Raw genomic sequence first — 20,746 nt, forward strand, 5'->3', positions numbered from 1 at the left:
ACCATATATTGTTCTCAGGTGTAGCATCTCATTCTCAAATTCAGCTGTGAGATCCTTGTAATATTTTCTCATCAGTGCCTGGCATGATATCTTCATCTGCTCTTCAGTCATGTCTGTCATGGTTCATGATGTTAAGCTTTGCTGATATACCGGTATATTGATATATTAAATACATATGACATGAAATAAACCAGGTTCTCTCTGTGAATGTAATGTACTGTAAATTTTATAATCCCTCCATTATCAGCCAAATTATAAGATTGTCCATTTTCAAGATCAAATATAAAGAAATTTAAAATAGGCTTAAAATATCTAACCAAGTCAATAACAATCCTCTAACACCAGTGTCATCATGCTATACGAAAAACAGTGGCAGCTTCACATTCCTGAGATGATCACGAATCCATCGATACCAAGTTTGTCCTGGTCCATGACTGGGAAGGAGCTGAAATATCCACACAGAGTGAACCCGTTTTTACTGCGATGTCCGCTAATTAATTGGCGGTGGCTGCTCGCGATAATAATTCAGATTAATATATATATAAATTAATTGGTGTTATCACTGATAACACTAATTAATTTATATTTGATCTTGATGGTGAAACTAAAGGCGTTTAACACTGAACACCTAACATGAATGCAGCTTCTGAGAGCTAGCTAATATCAGCTAAAACTGTGTTCTGCTGCTGCTCACCTTCCTTCTTGAAAACCCTAGTTAATACTTGCTTCTGTTCAATTAACTTTTTCTCCTTCTTTTCTTTTCTTTTGTTTTCTGGAAGCCAGATTTCCCTTTCTTGGGAAAAGACATGACTGACTCTTCTGCCTCCAGCTCTGGCTGTCGGCATCTGCGATGTCTCATTAGCTGTACACGCGGCTGTGCAGCCCTGGCCGCTGGTGTGGACTAAACCACTTTGCACATTTTTAAGGGGTGATAGATGCCTCAGAGATTATTCAGTTATTATTTTTAAGGCGAATTTCTGTTTCTTAACCTCTTTATCCAGGTAAAGGGAAGTTTATTAAGACATTAAGTAAGTTGGGGGAAAAAAGCAACAACAATAAAACATTTTTATTCAAAGCTGTCTCAGGGCCCCTCCCTGCAGTGGGCCCTGGGTAAACGGTACCCTCCAACCCCCCCCCCCCCCCCCCCCCCCCCCAGTCCGACACCCCTGGGTATGGGGGCAGTCTCTGTGCTGCGGCAGACCTCCATTTATCTTGGACATAACTTGTTTTTTTTATTGCGATTGAAGCCGTGATCGTTAAGTTTTTTTTAACAAGCTGCTCCTAAAGGTGTCTGTCCCCATCAGTCCCTGTGCAGTCTCTGGTGATCAGAACTTCAGCTCTAACAGAGGGGCTCATGGAGCGCTACGGCGCTCCAGTTTGCCATCTCAGCTGACTTTGTTCAAAAAGCAAACTTTATTGCCTGTGTTTACTTTCATTTTCAATAAATTTGCCAGCCGGAGCTCAGTAATAACTCCCCACGTGATCATGACATCTGCCTCTGTTGCGACAGGGCGCATACGACAGACCATTACCGCAATATTACTACCAAGCGAGGCGGAACGAATGCCGCAATATTCACGCAACGCCACGACGGCATGCCACGTTTATAGACATACCACTGCGGTAATATTACGCCAATTTACTGGCATGGTGTCTTATAAAAGCACCTACTGGTGCAGCCTCGGAGGCAAAACTCCTTCGGTCCTGTGGGGGACTGAGGTTTGAAAGAGATCCGAATGGTATCAAATACATAAATATTACATGCTTATAAATTATTGCCTTAGAAAGTTAAAAACCTGTAGTGGGATGAATCTACCTACATTTTCCTTTTCAAGCACTTTTTTATTTGACAATTTTTCTGTCCTGTCTCTGTCATCATGCCTCTCCTCTCAATCCAAAAGAAAAACTGCTACCTGGATTCATATATTTACACCTCATGAGTTACCTTTGAACTGCAGTTCAAAAAGATCTTCCGACTGCAAAAATAGCGGACTGCGTGCTGCGCGCCAGCCGCACCGGTGAGGTGAAGTCACCGGAGGATGAAACAGATGATGTGCTCCGCAGCAGCGAAAGGCATCAGACACAAATAAAAGACATAACGCATGAAAGGATATGAGCCGACATAAACGGTCGAGTGTTAAATTTATTTTTTTGAGGTGGCGACACTGAGAATGTTACTGTGGCCGTTCTCAGGACGCAGCTGTCTGGAGCGCATCAACAATCAGAGCTCTGTGCCTCTCAGCTCAAAATAATCCCCGGAGAGTCCACATAAATAATGTAATATAAGTAGAACCAGGATAGTTTTTGAGCTCCCCCTGGATGTGTAAGTTGAGGACTTCCAGGGGAGCCCGTCATCCTTTCGGGTGAGGCGGGCTCCCTTTAGCTCACCCGTAATTCGAACACTGCGTATAGCACAAGTTGGTCGCGTGAGTTGCCCGAACCTAGCAGACAGTTGCCGGAACGGTCTTTTCAAAATAAGACAGTTCCCGTATCTTGTTCCATCAAGATCCTGCTCAAAACAACCCCTACATTAGACTGCTTTGTGATTGTAGAATTCTGACATATTGCACCTTTAAGACTGTTCAGACCCAGAACCTGAGTGGCCCATAGAACTAAACTGAGACTAAACAAACAAATAATAGACAACTTAGACATGTTTAATTTACATGTACGTGTCACACCAGATGGAGTTTGTAACTAGGGTTTGTATATGTGTGTGTAGTCTCTGTGTGTGTGCATGTCTGAAGGCATGTTGGGGGGGGGGGGGGGGGGTGTTAGTGTGGATTTTCCGTGTCCTGAATTTTTTCCCTTTGCAGCATCAGTAGCATATAGCCAGCCTCCATCCACACTACCGGGGCTTTTCTCTCTAACCTGGAAGGGCAGCAAACCTCCGCCGAGCCTGGTCAAAGCACCGTCCGCTACTGTAGCCAAGCAGCAGCAGCATCTCGGGCTCGGCCCGTTTCACGTTAAAGGAAAACACAGGTAAAAACTTAATTTGGTTCTATTTGTTCCTGTTTGGGTCCACATCCGGATCCACCGGGACGCGTTCCTCCCTGAGATTAACCGGAGCGGGCGGGAGGGGGTTCGGTTAGAGAAAGAGTCGGTTTTTAATGTCGGAACAAGCAGAACACGCGCCCCCGTCTCGCGTTTTCTCCTGTAACGGGCTAATGTAGCGACCGGAGCCGTGCTCCGTTAGCATGTTGCATAAATAAACAAACACTTGTGAGGAACGAGCTCGCGGCGCCGAGTCCGTCTTTTTATTTATTTCATAACCGAATCTTAACGTCTGCGTAGCTACGTCGAAAAGACGCTTTCGGTTTTCTGCTCAGTTCGGAACGGTGACGTTAGCCTTCAAAGCTATGGTCACGTTCACAGCTTTTCCGCTGCGCTCGTGCGTATCAACACCGCACGCGCTCATTATACATCTGTGGCCCTTTGAAGTCGGCCGACGGCTCGTGGGTCATACATGTTCCTTCACATATGTAAATGAGCTCCGGAGGCGCCGCCGCCGCTGCAGGCCGCTACATGTCCCCGTTAAACCGGAGACCGAACGGTCACGGCTGGGAGGGAAATCACACGGAATGCCGACTATTCACCGGCGGCGGCGCTTCTGCGTGTACAAAAAACAAAAACAAAATACCGTAAATAAAACAATAGCGACCATGTTTTTACGTGTCGAGTCCAAAATAGTCAAAACAGATATTTTGATAAAAATAAACCAAAATATTCAGAACCAGGTTTATAGTTTTGACCCAACTGTTGAATTTAAATACAAACATGATGGTTTTTAAATAAATGCTTTAGCTAACATGGGAATTTCTGACCGCCCCGAAGCGGCCTACCAAAATAAAAGCATGGCGAAGCCATCTGATTGCCCAGTCCTGACCCTCCCAGGCCACCGTCCTGTCTGTTTTAGGAGCTTCAGCTACAATCAGTGGATGATTATACAGGCTTCTGATGACCTGCTGCAGCACAGGTGAGTCAACCATCAGGTGTGTTAGAACAGGAAAACTTCAAAAACATGCTGGACGGTGGCCCAGGAGGGTCATGGCTGAACACACCTGGTGTAGAAATATTCAAAATCACCACGTTTAGATGTGATTATATGGATTTAAACTGATTTCACGTTTTCTTGTAACTTTGTGATTTTTTTAAATAAAAATGTGAAAAACTGATACAAATTAACTCGATATTTATTGTTGCGAGGAACCAAATGAGAGAAACTACCACTAATAATTGTGCTTATTTTAATGGTTGTGTACGTGTCAAACCAGAGGGTCAGTCGTCTCTCGACCAGAGATTTTGTCACAGTTTTACATTTTCTAAAGATGATTAGCTTGCATCAATAACAGAATCATGATTAAAGACCACTTTTTTAGTTTTGCCGTTCTCTGGTGTTTATATTTCATGGGGGGAAAGTGTCAAGAATACGCACCTGTTATTTAATAAATGTGTAATGAAACCATTGTTCCCACTGGGTGAGATGACTGGTTGAAGTAAATCCAAAACAGCATAAAACGACTTGATTGGTAGATTTAACTAGAGCAGGAACAGTGACAGCTCCGGCAGACCCAGGAGCAAAGGAACTGGAAAAGATAATTCCAGAATCAGGTGTTAATACCACAATATGATGCTCAGGAAATGACTTACAGCTGCTTGTGACAGAGGTGACCACAGAACTAGAGAAACTTAAGGACTGGTTTAACAAAAACTAATTATCTGTAAATACAACTAAAATGATGCTGTTTGGCAATCAGAAGATAAAAAATCTAAATTGACAATGAGATAGAAAGGGTAAAAGAGAATCCATTTTAGGAGTGATCCTCAGTCACAACATTAGCTGAAAACCCCAATTAGTCAGTGTACAAGAGAAACAGGCAGAGAATATTGCTATTATGAGACGATGTAGATACCTTTTGGACCACAAAGGACTACTCTTCTTGTACTATTCACTCATCCTTCCTTATGTTGGTATTGGGCTCGATACACGGGAGGCAAATCTTACTTCTGATTTTACTATATTAAAAAACCCGGAGAATGGGTTCTTTGGTATAATATTGTACAGTTCTGGGAAATCCGTCACAGCAAGTATCAACTTCCCCTCCATGTTTGCTCGGAGATGTACGGAGCATCCTGTCTGCTCATTGGTTAGTAGGGATGTGAATCTGCAACTCACGATTTGATTCGATTCCGATTCTCGGGGTGCCCATTTGATTCAGAATCGATTCACAATCAATATTAAAGAGTGTCAGTTCCAGGATTAACTACTTTGTTGTGGAAGTTAGTTAAAGCTATGGGAAATTTTTTATTTTACTTTAAACTGGTCATGTTAAAAAAAGGCTAATTTACAAGGTAAAATAAAGTGATTCTAAAACTATAAACAGAAGCAATCTTTTGACCAAAAGACAACATTTATTTTTGCTTACCTTGTAAAATATAACAAATCTTTAGTTACCTAACAGTAGCGTTGAAAGTAATACGGTCAAATACGTTTCAAGTATGTGTGGAAACAAGTTTAACATTTGAGTCCTCAACCTGTTTAAAAAAGTGCCTCAGGTTTCTTACAAAGGAAAATGTTTTCTCTCATTTATCAACAACTTCAAATAAATACATGAGTAATTCTGAGTACTCGCTTATCTACTTAGAAAATAAATATGAGAATATCTCAAATTAATGAGTATGGAAAAAATTACATTCTAGTCCCCACTTATCAGCAGATTCAAAAATGAATCATCTCAATTTATGGGACCACAAAAGTAAACGGAGTACTGACTCTCCTAACAAAGATCAAAAAAGTGCATCTCAAACCTGTAACATGCCAAATATTTGAGTTCTTGGAATCGATTCTGAACCTTTGTGAATCGATTCTGAATCTTTATAAATAAGAACCCCAATTCAGACTTGAATAGATTTTTTTCAGCACCTCTATTGGTCAGTGAATTAAACCTCCGTTGATTGGTCCTCGTCCGAGCGACAGCGATGAAAAGTTGAAAATATTTCAAATTTCTGGGATCACGTCACTGGGTTGCCCATAATGGGCTCGACACACGGGAGACGACATCGCCTCTCCTCCATTCATTTTCAATGAGACATGCGCGGCAAAGCGATAATCGCGGGTCTCCCTCCTACTGAGCAAACCGCGAAAAATGTGCGTGTGAAATTTTGCGCTCGTGCACGTGTCAATCAATCAATCAATCAATCAAAGCTTTATTTATAAAGCGCCTTCCGCAACCCTGTCAGGAAGCCCAAAGCGCTGAACATGGTACAGCTGTAAGTAATTATACTGAATAAATCAACAATAAAAGAAATTCAAATTACAAAATACAAATTACAAAATACAAAATGGAAATTACAAGATAGATGAAACATTCCGGTAAAATACAAATGTGTGAAACACAATTGGATTGAGTGGATGGATTGAGAGTACCAATGAAAACTGTGGAATGGATTCAACATAATAGAGGGCCATAATCAAGCATGTTCTGGAAACGCCAAGCGGAGGAGGTGTGTTTTTAGGTGATTCTTAAAGACTGGCAGAGAAGGGGACAGCCTAACTGAGGGTGGCAACTGGTTCCAGAGTAAAGGTGCTAGGACTGAGAAAGCCCGGTCCCCACGGGTACGACACCTAGACCGAGGGACAGCGAGCAGGCCTTGGTCAGAGGAGCGCAGAGCGTGTGATGGGGAATGTCTGTTCAGGAGTGTGGCCAGATAGGGGGGAGCACCACCCTGGAAGAAATGATAAACAAAGACGAGTATTTTGAATTGTGAGCGATAGGAAATCGGAAGCCAGTGCATGGAGGCCAGAACTGGACTGATGTGGTCCCATTTCCTGGTCCCAGTCAGGAACCTGGCAGCGCTGTTCTGCACAACCTGTAGGCGACGCAGTGTTGACTGACACAACCCTGCATATAGAGAGTTGCAGTAGTCAAGCCGCTCCAGGTGGGCTCTCGACAGCATATGCTTGATTTTAGCAAGGCGTCTCAGGTGAAAGAAACTGGACCGGATCACAGAATTGATGTGTGCATCAAATTTAAGTCCTACATCAAGTTTCACCCCCAAACTGGTAACAACTGGTTTTGAGTATGGAGAAAGAGGGCCAAGATCAGCATAACGATCCACATTCCTGCTGTTGGGGTGAAAAACAATGAGCTCTGTCTTTCCCTCATTCAGATGTAGATAGTTGGACATTAGCCAAGACTTCACCTCATTAACACAGGACACAAAGGACTGGATAGAGTGACCTTTCTCCTGACACAATGGAGAGTAAATCTGGCAATCGTCAGCATATAGATGGAATGATAGGCCATGTTTACGAAAGATTGACCCCAGAGGTAGCAGATAAATGGCAAACAAAAGTGGACCAAGGATCGACCCCTGCGGGACCCCCCACCGGAGCCCCTCCCAAGAAGAAAAAACATCACCCAGTTTAACACAGAATGTCCTGTTTTGGAGATACGATCTAAACCAGTCCAGAGCTGACCCTTTGATCCCAACCCATCGTTCCAAGCGATCGAGTAGAATCGCGTGGTCAACTGTGTCGAAGGCTGCCGTCAGGTCTAACAACAGAAGCAGCACAGGTGTTCCCTGATCTAGTGATAGATAGATGTCATTTAGGACCCTCAGTAGAGCAGACTCTGTGCTATGGCCAGACCTGAACCTGTGTCGTGCACAGGCGACCCAGCAACGCAATCCCAGAAAGTTGAAATATTTTCAACTTTTCATCACTGTCGCTCGGACGAGGATCAATCAACGGAGGTTTCATTCACTGGCCAATGAGCGGACAGGATGCTCCGTACATCTCCGAGCGAACATGGAGAAGTTGATACTTGCTGTGACGGATTTCCCAGAGCTGTACAATATTTCTACCAAACAGCCCATTCTCCAGGTTTTTTTTTAATATAGTAAAATCAGAAGTAAGATTTCACATAACTCTAACAGCACCTTGTGAAACATCATATCTACCGCTTTTTTTAAACTCTGAACCGCTTAAATAACTTTAATTCCCTCCAACCTGACACAGCCAATCAAAACAATGGAAGATTCGATTTCGCCATGGAACAGAACGCGTCGACGGCTTTGCCGCTGGCCGCTGCCACTGGTCGCCACCCGTGTGTCAGGTAATAAAAGCGACAGCGACGAATTTCGGTGATCTCTGTCGTTTGTTGCCTCCCGTGTATCGAGCCCATTATTGAGTGAAGGTCTGTGGAAATGCCTGTAGGAGTCATTAGGAAACATTGTCAGGATTGTACGTAATGTTGGGCTCAGGGACCACACTAATACACTCTATTAAACTTTTAAAAATCACTACTAATCTTATATAGAGCAAGGAAGAGAATTATTCAGAGGCTCTTTAGTAACAGAGTCAGTGGGTATGATCTGAGGAGATCACTTAATTTCAAGGTTCAGTGTTCTCACACCATCCTCAAGAACCGGTGTGTGTGGAAGAGGTGAGAAACTGTAGAATGGTTTGGATGACCACTTAAAGGGTGTGGCTAGTGTACAGTACACCACTTAGCAAAGATCATTGTTGTCATGTTAATGTACAGAAAATGTGATTAGTACACTTCATGGTTTCATTGTGTTTGTTTCAGTACAAAGGACAAATAAACTTTGGTATAGTGAGGTAAATATCTAAATAATCATTAAAACAAGTAATGAATAAATGAAGGTATATTAAGTGCTACCAATACGCCTACAAATTTATAAACTGTAGTAATATTGGATACGGGTTGAGGGGTGGGTGAACATAAGCATCTCTGCTTCAGCCTATTCCCTTTGAGCTCTGTTTTAAACTTTGTAAGATTATGAGAATGTAACTGCTCAAATAAAAAAACACCGACTAGAGGACCCAATTATCCATCAGCAGCTGCATGAACATGTTCTCATGCAGGTTTTATGGAACATGCAGGACCATTTATTGATGATAAACTTGCTGTAAAACATGACGCTCATCTCTGATAACCTTCAGCACCAAAATGTCTGCCAGAAGTGGGAAGAAGAAGGTCACCAAGTTGTCCCGATCATCAAGGGCGGGTGTCATCTTCCCCGTGGGGAGGATGATGAGGTACCTGCGCACCGGGACGCACAAATACCGCATTGGCATGGGCGCACCTGTCTACATGGCAGCTGTCATCGAGTACCTGGCAGGTAGGAGAGCGGCACACAGAGACAGTTCTATGGATGTCAGCTTTGGCAGCCGGGAACTCAGTAACGGGTGTGTGTTCACATGCAAAAATACTAAAATGAACCAAGTTAGAAATTATGGCAGCTAATAGTAGCTTTTAGTTTCACTCGTGTTATATTTTTATAGTTTTATTCTTGAAATAAGTTGTTGATTTGCTTGGAGCTGGTAGTGAGAGTGGAAGACGCGTGTGTGTGTGTGTGTGTGTGTGTGTGTGTGTGTGTGTGTGTGTGTGTGTGTGTGTGTGTGTGTGTGTGTGTGTGTGTGTGTGTGTAACACGGAGCTCTAAGACTGTTTTACACTCGGCTTTGTTTCCTTTAAGCTGAGATTTTGGAGCTAGCAGGAAATGCAGCACGAGACAACAAGAAAGGTCGAATAACTCCCAGACACATCAAGCTGGCTGTGGCCAACGACGAAGAACTCAACCAGGTAACGCAGCATCTTCACCTCACCTCACCTCACCGTGCACGAGCAGAGCCCGGTAACAGAACAGTCACATGGATGAAACTGTCCCCAGCACTCTTAAAGCGACACTCAAGTTTATCGTTATTGTCCTCGATGCTTTTAAAACAAACTGACACCATCCGGCGCCTCAGGAGGGGAAAGCGGTGAGCTACCAACTCTGTTTATAGTGGGGACGGTGGGCTGCTGACCTCTACTCGAGACGTTGTGGATCGGTGAGCGGAATACTTCAAAGACCTCTTCAATCCCACCGGTATGTCTTCCAGTGAGGACGCAGAGCCTGGGGACTTTGGGTTGGACTCTCCAATCTCTGGTGCTGAGGTCACTGAGGTGGTTAAAAAGCTCCTTTGTGGCAAGGCTCCAGGGGTGGATGAGATCCACCCGGAGTTCCTTAAGGCTCTGGATGTTGTGGGCCTGTGTTGGCTGACGCGGATCTGCAATATCGCGTAGACATCAGGGGCAGTCTCACTGGACTGGCAGACCGGGGTGGTGGTCCCCTTATTTAAAAAGGGGGACCGCAGGGTGTGCTCCAACTACAGAGGGATCACACTCCTGAGCCTCTCTGGTACGGTCTATTCAGGGGTTCTGGAGAGGAGGGTCCATCGGATTGTTGAACCTAGGATTCAGGAGGAACAATGTGGTTTTTGTCCTGGCTGTGGAACACTGGACCAGCTCTATACCCTTAGGGGGATCCTGGAGGGTGTGTGGGAGTTTGCCCAACCAGTCTACATGTGTTTTGAAGATTTGAAGAAGGCATTCAACCACATTTCCGTTGGGGGGTCCTGTGGGCGGTACTCAGAGAGTATGGGGTAGTACCAGGCCCTTTGATACAGGCTGTTAGGACCCTGTATGACCGGTGTCAGAGCTTGGTCCGCATTGCCGGTAGTAAGTCAGGCTCATTCCCAGTGAGAGTTGGACTCTGCCAAGGCTGCCCTTTGTCACAGATTCGGACAGGATTTAGGCACAGCCAAGGTCTTGAGGGCATCCGTTTTGGTGGCCTGAGGATCAGGTCTCTGCTTTTTACAGATGATGTGGTCCTGTTGGCTTCATTGTGAGAGAAAGCTGGAGCATAAGGTCGACAGGCGTATTGGTGCTGCATCTGCAGTGATGCAGGCGTTGTACCGGTCTGTCATGGTGAAGACATTCGCCTTCCGGCTCAGCTCTCTATTTACCGGTCAATCTACGTTCCTACCCTCACCTATGGTCACGAGCTTTGGGTAGTGACCGAAAGAACAAGATTATGGAATAGAGGTGCTGAAAAAATCGATTCAAGTCTGAATCGGGATTCTTATTTATTAGGGCTGCACAATATATCGAAAAATTATCATCATCGCGATAACAGGACATGCGATAGGCCCATCGCAAAGCATGTCTAAAATGGCGATAAATGTTTGGTTCAAACATTTCCATCCGTGTCATACATCAACTTTTTGTAAACCAGCTCTGTTCTATTTCGTCTAGTCTTAGCCCTTAAGCTAGCTGCTATTGGAAGGATGATCTCAGCATCAGCCAATCATGAAGAGCTTAAATGTACGCCCACCAATGGTGGGCACCCCTGTGGGTATATAATGGGCCATTCCCATCTGTACCGGGTCGGCCCGGGCCGGGTAGCCCCAGTCGGCCCCAACCTGGCCTGGTTGATTCCACACATCCTTGCCTTAAGCCCATGTGGGCTGATTCTACCCACCAATCAGAGGCTTGCTCTAATGGAAGGTGTGAATTTGCTGTCAGCAGTGGGTGTGTTGGCCCTGGTCGGCCTGAAGCAGACCCCCTCGAGAAGAGGGCTGAGAATGAGCCTTGGTTGGCCCTGAAAAATTCCAGGCCACCCAGATATGTAAACAACCTATGCTACCAGGCCCGGGCCGACCCGGTACAGATGGGAATGGCCCATAAGTGGAGCGACTCCACTGTTCACCTCCGTTATCTCTTCAAGCCAAGCTTAAGAGCTTTCTTTAAAGAGCAATTATCCAAGAAGCATTCTACTCACCTTATAATTTCTGGGCATGATGGCTGCAGCTCACGCTGTGGTGCCGTTAGGTTTACTGCACACGAGACGCCTACAGCGTTGGTTCATCTGCCTCCGGGTACACCCGATACATCAGAAGAGACGTATGTTGAGGGTTCCCCCTTCAGTGGGTGGGGACCTCGCTCACTGGGGGAATCCCTGCATCCTCTCACACGGGGTCCCCATCGGACGTCCTACGTCACACGTATCTGTGTTTACGGATGCGTCACTGTTGGGTTGGGGGGCACGTGCTTGTCCCATACAGTGGCAGATCGCTGGCCCTCCCACACGCACGAGCACATAAATGTGTTGGAGCTTATGACAGTGAGGAATGTGATCAGACACTTCGCTGCCCTTCTCGATGGCCGTCATGTCGAAGTTCACACAGACAACCAGGTGGCGGCAGCCTACATAAATCGCCAAGGGGGAGTTCGATCCCTCCCACTATTGCTCGTAGCCACAGATTTACTGTGTTGGGCACATGTCTACCTGCTGTCCATCAAAGCCACTTACATTCCGGGGGTCCTGAATGTGGCAGCAGACATCCTGTCGAGAGGGGGACCCCGCGACTCCGACTGGCGTCTGCATCCCGCACTGATATCACAGATATGGATCAAATTCGGGGAACCCTCTGTGGATCTGTTCGCGGCTTGCGAAAACGCTGAGTGTCACCTGTTGTTTTCCCTGAGTCTCCGGGACAACCCCCCACTCGGAGCAGACACCTTCTCACACCAGCCCTGGCCTCAGATGCTCCTCTATGTGTTTCTGCCAGTCCCACTGATCCCCCGTCTCCTGGACCGAGTTTCGTCGGAACAGCTCTCGGTAATTCTGGTAGCTCCCAGACGCCTGTCCGCATCATGGTTTCCAGATCTGCAAGCGCTAGTGTCCGGCTCCCCGTGGAGGGCGGACGCCCTTCTCCAGGCGGATGGGATAATCAAACATCCTCCAGAAATAGGCCAACGGCTGTGGGTCTGGCCGCTGAGCGGTCACGCTTAGAGGCTTCTGGGCTGCCGCATGATGTGGTCACCACTATTCAGAGTGTGCGGGCGCCTTCTACCATTGCGTCTTACGCTGCTAAATGGGCAGCTTTCCAGAAATGGTGCACAGAGCGGAATGTTCAAGCGCTCTCCTGCCAGCTGGCGGATGTCCTATTGTTTCTGCAGATACTGATGGACAGGGGCCTCGCATTCAGCACTATTAAAACATATGCTGCAGCTATCTCATCCTGTCACCAGGGTTTTGGAGATAGATCTGTTTTCAATCATCCCCTCACAAAACTTTTTCTAAAAGGTGTCAGAAGGAACAGACCTGTGTCCTGCCCGCTATTTCCCCAGTGGGACCTAACGGTGGTTCTGCGCGGCTTATCTGAAACCCCATTTGAACCCTTGGACCAGGTCTCACTCAAGTTCCTGTCACTCAAAACTGCCTTGCTGCTGGCGCTGGCATCAGTCAAGAGAGTGAGCGACCTAACTGCCCTTTCAGTGGCTCCCGCATTGAGCCCTGCACTGAAGCCCTAGGCCCTCGGGCCGGGCTTCCGGCCAGTGTGTAATTACCTCGGACACGAGCCGGGCCGGGTGCCTTTGTTTTTAATCGAATTCATAAAAAAAATTGAAACACTAAATCACTCAAGAAAAGATTCCCATCTGAGCTGGACACTGCTCAGCGCAGCTCACTGTCAGCGTGTACAACATAAGGTCCACAGCGAGCTGAAGATGTGGAGAGGGGCTTGGAGCGCGTCGTAGAACCAGAGCGCATGCAGGAAGATACCTCCGACTGAAGCGAGCGTTTTCCAAACCCTGTCTTTCAGACAGACTTGTCACTTAGAAAATGTTCCCTGATTATGAAACTTTGGCTGAATAGCGCTTGTTCCTGTCTCCAATGTGGCGATGCATCCAGGAGCCGTCTGAGGAGAATCCCAGAATCTCACATCCTCGTCAGCTCAGAAAGCGGCGATATGATTACGCACAAGCGTGACACATCAACCCGATCTCACAGTAAGACCGGGTTGGACTTGTTCAGGTTTACGCAGACAATCTTTACATTTAGAATTGACATACAGATGTAAAATTAATGCAGTAAAATATAAAGCTTTTTATTTAAATATCCATTCATTATTTTACAAGCACAGAGAGCCGCATCAGATGGATGGAAGAGCCGCATGCGGCTCTAGAGCCGCGGGTTGCCGACCCCTGACTGAAACGCAGCAGTAGAGCCCTGTGCGTTTTCTTCATCCCGCTCCCGCTGAATTTCTGACAATTACCGCCCGCAACTGCAACGTGTGTGTTACACTCCCGCCCGCACCTGCAGTGTGCATGTCTACTCCCGCCCGCAACGGCAGAACTCGGAGAAATTATTACCTCACAATAAAAGAGATGTATTGAGTTTGTGTCCTCTCTATTCCTGGAGAAAACACATCATTTTATAGGCTATACCAGGGGTCGGCAACCCGCGGCTCTTCCATCCATCTGATGCGGCTCTCTGTGCTTGTAAAATAATTAATGGATATTTAAATAAAATGCTTTATATTTTACTGAACTAATTTTATATCTGTAAGTCAATTCTATGTAAAGATTGTCTGCGTAAACCTGAACAGTTCCAACCCGGTCTTACTGTGAGACCGGGTTGACGGGTCACGCTTGTGTGTAATCATATGCGTGTTCTGAGCTAAAGATGTGAGATTCTGGGATTCTCCTCAGACGGCTCCTGGATGTGTCGCCACATTGGAGACAGGAACAAGCGCTATTCAGCCAAAGTTTCATAATCAGGGAACATTTTATAAGTGACAAGTCTCTCTGAGAGACAGGGTTTGGAAAACACTCGCTTCAGTGGGAGGAACCTTCCTGCATGGTTCTGGTTCTGCGACGAGCTCCAAGCCCCTCTCCACATCTTCAGCTCGCTGTGCACATATGCGCTGACAGCGAGCTGCGCTGAGCAGTGTCCAGCTCAGATGTTCAGATGGGAATCTTTTAGCTACATCTGCAATGTGCATAACGAATAAAATGTCAGTTCGTCTGCATGCGTCGGGGTAATTCTTTCTATTCTTTCTCCGTCAAAATAAACGGTCAAATACGGGAACTATCCGGTCAACACAACACAAGCCCTGCTTTTAACTGTTCTGTTTTCCTGTGAAAATTGTTAGAAAGAGATAACATTTAACTTGATTACCACCAGAGCCTGCGCCGTTATCTCTGTGACGGTAAATGAGGGAAAAACAAATTGATCGGATCCTGCACGTCTTTGAACACATTGGTCAGGATTGATGCACTTTGTTTTCATTTAGTTGGTTAAAAAAAGTCGGGCTCTGGCTCGGGTCGGGCCAGAGAATCCTGAAAACCTTTTCGGACTGGGTCGGGCTGGGGCTCCACCCCCTCGGGCCGGGCCGGACACGGGCTCAGATTTTAGGCCCGTGCAGGGCTCTACTCCCGCATGCCTCAGGATCCGGGAAGATGGCGGGTCCGCTGTTTTATGCCCCAACCCAGTCTTTGTGCCCAAAAACATTAATACTTCCTTCAAATCCAGGTCAGTTTCATTAGCTGGACTTTTTCCTCCTCCCCATAATTCTGATGAGGAGGTGGCTTCCCACCTTCTCTGCCCGGTGCGTGCGCTCGCACAATATGTGTCACGCACTTCAGGGATTCACCGCTCACAAAGCCTGTTTGTGCACTACAGAGATTCTTCCCTTGGGCAAGCGCTGTCGACCCACCATCTTTCACACTGGCTTTGTGACGCCATTTCACTCGCTTACACATCATCAGGGCGGGATCCGCCTGAGACACTCAGGGCTCACTCAGCCAGAGGGATTCTATGGCGCTCCACAGTGGTGTTTCGATGGAAGACATTTGTCAGGCTGCTTCATGGGCTTCACCCTGTTCCTTTACTCGTTATTATTTACGAGATGAGTCTTCAGGATCCATCACTCGTTCAGTGCTTGGACCTCAGCAGGCTGAGTGAAAGCATTATGGCACCACATCAGCCCTACTTGAATGAATTTCATCCTCTTGTGGATGATATTTTTAGTGGGGGCCCCACTCTTCTCTTTGGCTGTCTCAGCCTTTTAAGCCCTGGGCTGAGGCTGAGCGACCCTCACTAAAAGGAGACATGTTGGGTGTGTCCATTGGTTGAGGTAACCAGTGTGGCGTAAACCCATCCTGCTGCGCATTATTCCAATAGCAGCTAGCTTAAGGGCTAAGACTAGACAAAATAGAACGTTGGTTACGTATTGTAACCCCAGATTCTATGAGTCTAGTCGCAGCCCTTAAGCAAATGGCCCCACTGGTTCTGTTAGGAGGCGAACAGTGGAGTCGCTCCACTTATATACCCACAAGGGGTGCCCACCATTGGTGGGCGTACATTTAAGCTCTTCATGATTGGCTGATGCTGAGATCATCCTTCCAATAGCAGCTAGCTTAAGGGCTGCGACTAGACTCATATAATCTGGGGTTACAATACGTAACCAACGTTTTTTACGCAGAAGTATTATTTGACCAATCAAATGTAGCCCTTCTGATATGCGGCCAATCAGATGGGTCCGTTCACGTAGTATGCCCGCCCCCTACATAGACCCTTACCCCAAAATTCCACTATCTCCGCTCCACCCCCGCCTTCTGCTGCCGCTTGCTTCCGAACTCAAATTATACTGTACCCGCTCTACAACGGCTCCGCTCCGGTGCAGAGGCCTGAGGTGCGCAAACAGGCATGCGCAGGATTTTCGAGATCTTGCGATACAGTCCGAGCAATAAACGGACTGAAATCAGTTCAAAAAACGATTTAGCTCCAGAAACTGGCTGATTTCATCAGTGACATTTTAGCATGAAAACAACGTGGAAAGTGTCTGGATGTCGGCCATGAAAATCAGAGGTACATATCGGCTGACCATGTCTCCTACATATCGGTATACGCAATGGAGAACCCAATATCGGTCGACCTCTAGTCTCGACCAATCTCGTTAAAAAAACAAGTCCGCCCAGTTTGAGACCAGACAGTAAAAATGCCTTCGATTCCAAGAACATAAAAACGTGGTCTCAAGACCGATTTCCAGGAGTACAACACTCGTTTATTGGGTTCTTCACCGTGAATGAGCCGGAATCTGAGTGATCTTAACAATTTGAACTTATGTATTAAAATAATTACAGAAAAAGTTGAATCAGATTGTTGACTGAAGTTGGTGCCAAAAGTCAAGCAGCTGAAGACGTTCTTCCAGTAAAAATCTCGTTAAAATCCACCCAGTGATCATAAGAAGTTTTGGCCCGCCCGCCACCCAAGTCTAAGAGTTCATATGCAACTTCCTGCTGAAAGCAAAGCCATCCAAGGCAGATGTGATGCATTTGCTGCAGTTAAAGCTCATTTCTGACCAAATCTTTCATTCAGCTTCTCAGGGGGGTGACCATCTCCAACGGAGGCGTCCTGCCTCGAATCCACCCAGAGCTCCTCTCCAAGAAGAGGGGGGCCCGGGTGAAGGTGGACTCCCAGACGTCTGTGCCGGAGAAGCAGGAAGACCGCTCCAAGAGCAAGAAAACCATCAAATCCTTTAAAAAGGTTAAAGGGAGACGAGGCCGCAAGCCGAAGGTGAGTCAGCCGAGGTGATGGAACGTTCTGCTCCTGTCGAACGTCCTTCCACACGATTTACAGAGCTTCGTACCAGCCAGACCTTTGAAGTGACTGAAGCAAGCAGGATCTGGTTGAACATTATTGATGTTATATCAGTTTGGGTTTAATTAAGTGGAAATATCTTCTAATTAATCTAACAGAGCCAAAAATCATCACATATTCTGGTCAAAGTCTTCAGAAAACTTCCTTCTGACCCGTGGTCCTCCCACAGGGAGCTCAAATGAAAACCGGCTCATTTAAGATCCAAATGTGGTTCAAAGGAAACATTTTCTTCTCTTAAAGACCACAGATGGCGACAAAGAGTCTCTACCGAGTTCGTCTGTGGAAGACGGACCTGGAGACGGCTTCACCATCCTGTCAGCAAAGAGCCTGTTTCTGGGTCAGAAGGTAAGCTGATTGAACGCCCATAATCCAGCCAGCAGCTGAAGATGATGGTGTGTGTGTGTGTGTGTGTCTACAGCTCTCATTAACAGAGAGTGAAATGAGCAAGATCGGTTCTATCAAGGTGGAGGGAATAATTAACCCAACAAATGCAGAGATGGACCTCAAAGATGGAGTCGGTAAGGAGACACGTGACCTTCTTCTGCATTGGTGACGCCAGGTCTTTCTCACGCCGCCGTTACGGTTTCAGGAAACGCTCTGGAGAAAGCTGGAGGCAGAGAGTTCCTGGAGGCAGTCAAGGAGCTGCGCAAAGCTCAGGGGCCTCTGGAGGTGGCATCAGGTACGTACCTTCTCCTGATAGTATCTTGATGCAGAAATCCAGAGTTTATTCTCAGAGGACATCATCTAGAGGTGGAAAGTATATCACAGCTTATGTTGTTTGTACCTGAACTGATCCGCGCGGATCAGTAACTACACTAGTCGTTTCTCTGTTTTGCCACTTTAATTTTATCATGATTGTGTGTGCGTGTGTGTGTGTGTATATATATATATATGTATATATGTATACACACACACATTGATGTGTAGGGTGTAGTGATGTGTGTACGAAATGTGTTCTCCACATTTGACCCATCCCCTGGGGGAGTGGTGAGCTGCACACACGGCCGTGCTCAGGGACCATTTGGTGGTTTAACCCCCCAATCCAACCCCTAATGCTGAGTGTCAAGCAGGGAGGGCATTGGGTCCCTTTTTTTTTTTTCAAAGTCTTTGGTATGACCTGACCGGATTTACGGATTTCTAAAAAATTCCTGTTCATGATTCCTGAAAGTGGGAAACTTGGGATTGCTGCTTTAATACTTCAGTTCTTCCGATACGTTCACCAGTCTGAGTAAACAGTCTGGTTGATTCCAGTCCAGTTCCACCCAGTAAGGATCCACTTCAGTACCATTTAGCCTCGACTTTGGTCCTGGTGTGACATGGTCCCATGTGCTCTGTGCTGCAGTGGCGGTGAGCCAGGCCAGCGGGTTGGCGGCCCGCTTCGTCATCCACTGTAACGTCCCTCAGTGGGGATCGGACAAATGTGAGGACCAGCTGGAGAAGACGGTGAAGAACTGCCTGTCAGCCGCCGAGGAGAAGAAGCTGAAGTCTGTGGCTTTCCCGTCACTTCCAGCTGGACGGTGAGCTCCATCCCTACGAACACCTCCCACCCGGGCGGCTTCTGAATGTTTCATCAGAATTCATGTTTATGTGTTTAGCAGACACTTTTGTCCAAAGAGACTTCCAGGTGATGAAGCAGCAGGTTGCTCTTGAGGCTAACAACAAACACTAACCAATCAGTCCTAGGTGGCAGTGATGACTCAGAGGGAAGTTAACAAGGAGTGTGTCCTAGTTTAGAAGATGCTCTCTGAAGAGCTTCAGGAGTTTCTTGAAAATCGACAATTCGAACTACCTGTTCAGGTAGTGCTTGGTAGGTCATTCCGCATCTGGAACGACACATGAAGAGTCTGGATTGTCCGGTGTTCAGTTTATGGAATGTGCACTCCTCATCTTAGAAACATCGCAGCCTGTTTCATCCGTTTAACCTGCTGTAGTCGTCTCCTCCCTAAAGTCCTGCCTCTATCCCTCAGGAATGGCTTTCCGAAGCAAACGGCAGCTCAGCTCATCCTCAAGGCCATCTCCAACCACTTTGTGTCCTCCACCAGCTCCTCCCTGAAAAACATTTACTTTGTGCTGTTCGACAGCGAGAGCATTGGGATCTACCTGCAGGAAATGGCCAAGCTGGACAGCAAGTGAGGAGCGTGGAGCGGTTTTCCTAAACGCAGCCTCGGCTGTGGGGGGGTGAGCCAGCAGGAGGCGCTGCTGAGAGGAGGGTTCTAGAGTGGAGCGCCGTTCCCGTTCTCGTTCTGTTCCGCCTGTCTCGTCAGGAGCTTTTCAGATTAGATCCTTTGTAACTTTCCGGTTTGCTATTATCGTCTCGTTTCACCGTTTTCTGTTCTCATGTTTCTGTGTCGTTCCTAATTGCCTCTGTAGTTTGATAGTTTCTAAAAAATGTGATTCTTCTCATGCTTTGAAATAAAAGTCAGATGTTTTACACCAGACTGCTCAAATGTTCCGTTACCGTAGAAACCGTGCGGATCGCCTGGACACAACTTCAGAGAGTTTGGGAAAAATAAGTCTCAAGAACAAAAAAACGAATCGAGTTTTAGCGAGTTAACTGGAAGGGTTAAACACGGACGCTGCGCAGTGGTGCAGTGGTTAGAGCTGTTGCCTTGCAGCAAGAAGGTCCTGGGTTCGCTTCCCGGCCTGGAATCTTTCTGCATGGAGTTTGCATGTTCTCCCTGTGCATGCGTGGGTTCTCTCCGGGTTCTCCGGCTTCCTCCCACCGTCCAAAAACATGACTGTTTGGTTAATTGGTCGGTCTAAATTGTCCTTAGGTGTGTGTGTGTGCATGATTGTTTGTCCTGTGTGTCTCTGTGTTGCCCTGCGATGGACTGGCTCTCTGTCCAGGGTGTACCCCACCCGATTGCCCATTGACCGCTGGAGATAGGCGGGTCCAGACAATGGATGGATGGTTAAACATGGAAGATGTTATTTATCAGTGAAACCAGTTCCTTGGGGGTTCTGCTCAGGCCACTGTGGGAGGGGTCGGGGACAGATTAGTGAATAACTCTCCATGTGACTGTTGGTGAACGCGGATTCGTTCGAGCCACATGAGACTTGATTTCCAGCGACGAGCAGAAAAAAAAACATCACAAACAGGATGAACATTTACACCGTATTTATTGTAAAAAGCACATTACGTTTAATTTATATTTATATATTTGTACACATTTTCCTGTAATCATCACGATTTTAGCTCCTGATAAAACGAAGTCTCGTACAACACACCGAGACACAGCATTGGTGTCGGAGAACGTAAGGCTGTGGTGTTCCCCGACTCCCACTGATCCGCCTCCGCTTCCCACTTCAATAAATAACATTAAATATCAGGTTTGACGCTCAGGCCGTTGCACACAGAGGAGCAACCAGCATGCAACAACATCTGGAAGCAACTGGAAACCGAGCTGACTACTTCCTGTGAGATTGGAAAATTTAGAGAGTGGATTAAA

At 46.6% G+C, this 20,746-nt stretch overlaps 1 protein-coding gene across 1 annotated transcript; it reads left to right on the forward strand.

Moving 5' to 3' along the window:
- Positions 1 to 2,774: 2,774 nt before the first annotated feature.
- On the forward strand, positions 2,775 to 19,733 carry macroh2a2 (macroH2A.2 histone). The gene is made up of 9 exons (XM_015944047.3): positions 2,775 to 2,982; positions 8,969 to 9,147; positions 9,504 to 9,610; positions 17,016 to 17,213; positions 17,538 to 17,642; positions 17,716 to 17,815; positions 17,887 to 17,976; positions 18,640 to 18,814; positions 19,265 to 19,733. The coding sequence occupies exons 2-9, from the start codon at positions 8,976 to 8,978 to the stop codon at positions 19,428 to 19,430; spliced, it is 1,113 nt and encodes a 370-aa protein (XP_015799533.3). The 5' UTR covers positions 2,775 to 2,982; positions 8,969 to 8,975; the 3' UTR covers positions 19,431 to 19,733.
- Positions 19,734 to 20,746: the final 1,013 nt, after the last annotated feature.

The sequence above is a fragment of the Nothobranchius furzeri genome, chromosome 12 (assembly GCF_043380555.1).
Source record: "Nothobranchius furzeri strain GRZ-AD chromosome 12, NfurGRZ-RIMD1, whole genome shotgun sequence".
Classification (NCBI taxonomy): domain Eukaryota; kingdom Metazoa; phylum Chordata; class Actinopteri; order Cyprinodontiformes; family Nothobranchiidae; genus Nothobranchius; species Nothobranchius furzeri.